The 2,484-nt window shown below is 43.8% G+C and overlaps 1 protein-coding gene across 1 annotated transcript in view; it reads left to right on the plus strand.

The window, feature by feature from the left end:
- hoxd3a (homeobox D3a) overlaps window positions 1-1,577 on the plus strand; it is a gene marked incomplete in the record, with an annotated part of 5,794 nt that extends 4,217 nt beyond the window's left edge. The window contains 1 exon segment of the mRNA XM_014001420.1: window positions 137-1,577. Within this exon segment, the coding sequence (XP_013856874.1) occupies window positions 137-888 (752 nt within the window).
- Window positions 1,578-2,484: the final 907 nt, after the last annotated feature.

The raw sequence follows: 2,484 nt of genomic DNA on the forward strand, positions 1-2,484 counted from the left end.
GAGAGAGAGAGAGAGAGAGAGAGAGAGAGAGAGAGAGAGAGAGAAGGAGGAGTGTGTGACTGCATGGGCCTTGAGGTAGATGAACTCATAATGCTCAAAAGATGATGCTGTTTTTGTCTTGTTTTTTTTTAAACAGGTGGGGAGGTGAGTGATGAGAAAAGCCCACCGGGACCAGCCTCCAAACGGGTCAGAACTGCGTACACTAGCGCGCAGCTCGTGGAGCTGGAGAAGGAGTTTCACTTTAATCGCTACCTTTGTCGCCCTCGGAGGGTGGAGATGGCCAATCTGTTGAACCTCACCGAGCGCCAGATAAAGATCTGGTTTCAGAACAGGAGGATGAAATACAAAAAGGACCAGAAGTCCAAAGGGTTGGCACACTCCCCCATGGGACACTCCCCGGACAGGAGCCCACCGCTGAGTGGACCGAACCACACCGGGTACGCGGGCCCGCTCCAAAACGTGAACAGCCTCAGCTATGACGCGCCCTCGCCCCCGCCATTCGCCAAACCCCAGCAGAACATGTACGGCCTGGCCGCGTACACGGCGCCGCTGGGCGGCTGCATCCCTCAACAGAAGCGCTACCCGGGCCCCGAGTACGAACACCACGGCATGCAGAGCAACGGGGGCTTTGCCAACGCCAATTTGCAAGGCAGCCCCGTTTACGTGGGTGGGAACTTTGTTGATTCCATGCCAGCCTCGGGCCCCATGTTCAACCTCGGCCACCTTCCCCACCCCTCATCCACCAGCGTGGACTACAGCTGCGCCGCTCAGATCCCAGGAAATCACCACCACGGACCGTGCGACCCCCACCCCACATACACAGACCTCACCTCTCACCAAGTTTCTCAGGGAAGGATTCAGGAAGCGCCTAAGCTCACGCATTTGTAATCTCGTTTCATGTGAGCGTGGATGCGTGTGTGCGCGCGCGCCTGCTGCGTGCACGTGTATGTGTGTGTGTGTGCCAAAATGACGTTGCGCTCTTTTTTTATTACCTCACTAGTCTATTAACTCCACTCCAAGCGAGTCGTGTGTATTATTACAGTATTATTGATATTACTATTAATGCTATTGTGTAATTATTTTCTAAAATAACGCAGCTTTTGTCCATTTTCTCTTTAAATATCCAGAGAAGCGCAGAGGCACGATAGTCTGGTTGTTGATAGTTCTCTCCTCTTTTGTTTTGTTTGTTGTTTATTCTCAAGTGCAATGCGCAATGTTTGACTATTTCAGCTGACTTGAAGGTAAGTCTTGTAGATCACAAACGTAGAAGCTCAACCTTATAGAGCAGAGAAGGACGTTTTTGAAGAATATTTTTTTTGCGTCTGTTTGTTCTAGAATCTCACCCCCCCTTCCCTCCACCCCTTATTTATTAAATTTTGCATAATCTCTCGCACTATATCATATTTATTAATTCATCCATTGCTTTTGTATTGCACATTATTTATCATTTATGTATGCGAGTATTTATAAGAAGGGAATTTTTGTTGCGTTAAGGTAGATTGCAGTGCACTTGATGGCAAAACAGGGTTTAGAAATGCTGCAATTATTTGGAGAGAAATAATAATAATAATAATAATGGCAAAACAGGGTTTAGAAATGCTGCAATTATTTGGAGAGAAATAATAATAATAATAATAATAAAAAAAGGAGCATTACGGATTGTAAATCTGATCCAAGTTATGTGTGTGTGTCCTGGGTTAATCTGGTGTCAAAACCTGAAGAGAAACTATCAAAGAATCAACTATTAAACACACCAGCATGTCATTTCTTTGTGTGTGTAGTCCCATTTATTCTATGATTATTTGTCTTCCATTGTTGTTATATTCCGTTTTGACAAATTAATGATGATATTGAAATGTTATATTTTATTGTGTTTAACATTTTGTAAATAAAGTGCTTAAACTCGGATGCTTTGTCGCCTTTTGTTGAAGGTTTTGTGCAGCTTCAGTGCAGAGAATTGACTTCAGTCTTTATTATTTTTATATTTTTCCATTATACAGACCAACCAGGCACAGACGATCAATAATTAGACACCAGGAGATCTAAACCTCATCAGACGGCTCTATGCCACCAATGCAAAGTGCATTTTAGCAGAATAAAAGCCTCTCGGGGTTGCTGATGTTTTATTGGTATGAGGGAAGTGAGTCTGTGGGCTTATTGCATCCTCCACATGTCACTTATCATATTTAAAAAAAAAAACTCGGCCACATGATTACCTTCCTCCCGTGCACGACTAAAATAGGCTCAATATTTCCTGTAAAGACCCCGAGTCTATAATCACTGACGGTCCCATTGATTAGCGAGGCTGCGGCCTTTCAAAATAAAAGACGAAGCAGATTGGTGCCAATAAAAATCAAAAAATGAAAAAAAAAAAAAAAAAAAAAAAAAAGAAAGAAGAAGTAGAAGAGAAAGAAAAAGAAAATGCGCGCTGCTGCTTTGACATTAGAGGCGACGCAAGAGCGAGAAAGAAAAGAAAAGAGGGGG

The sequence above is a fragment of the Austrofundulus limnaeus genome, unplaced genomic scaffold (assembly GCF_001266775.1).
Source record: "Austrofundulus limnaeus strain Quisiro unplaced genomic scaffold, Austrofundulus_limnaeus-1.0 Scaffold9, whole genome shotgun sequence".
Classification (NCBI taxonomy): domain Eukaryota; kingdom Metazoa; phylum Chordata; class Actinopteri; order Cyprinodontiformes; family Rivulidae; genus Austrofundulus; species Austrofundulus limnaeus.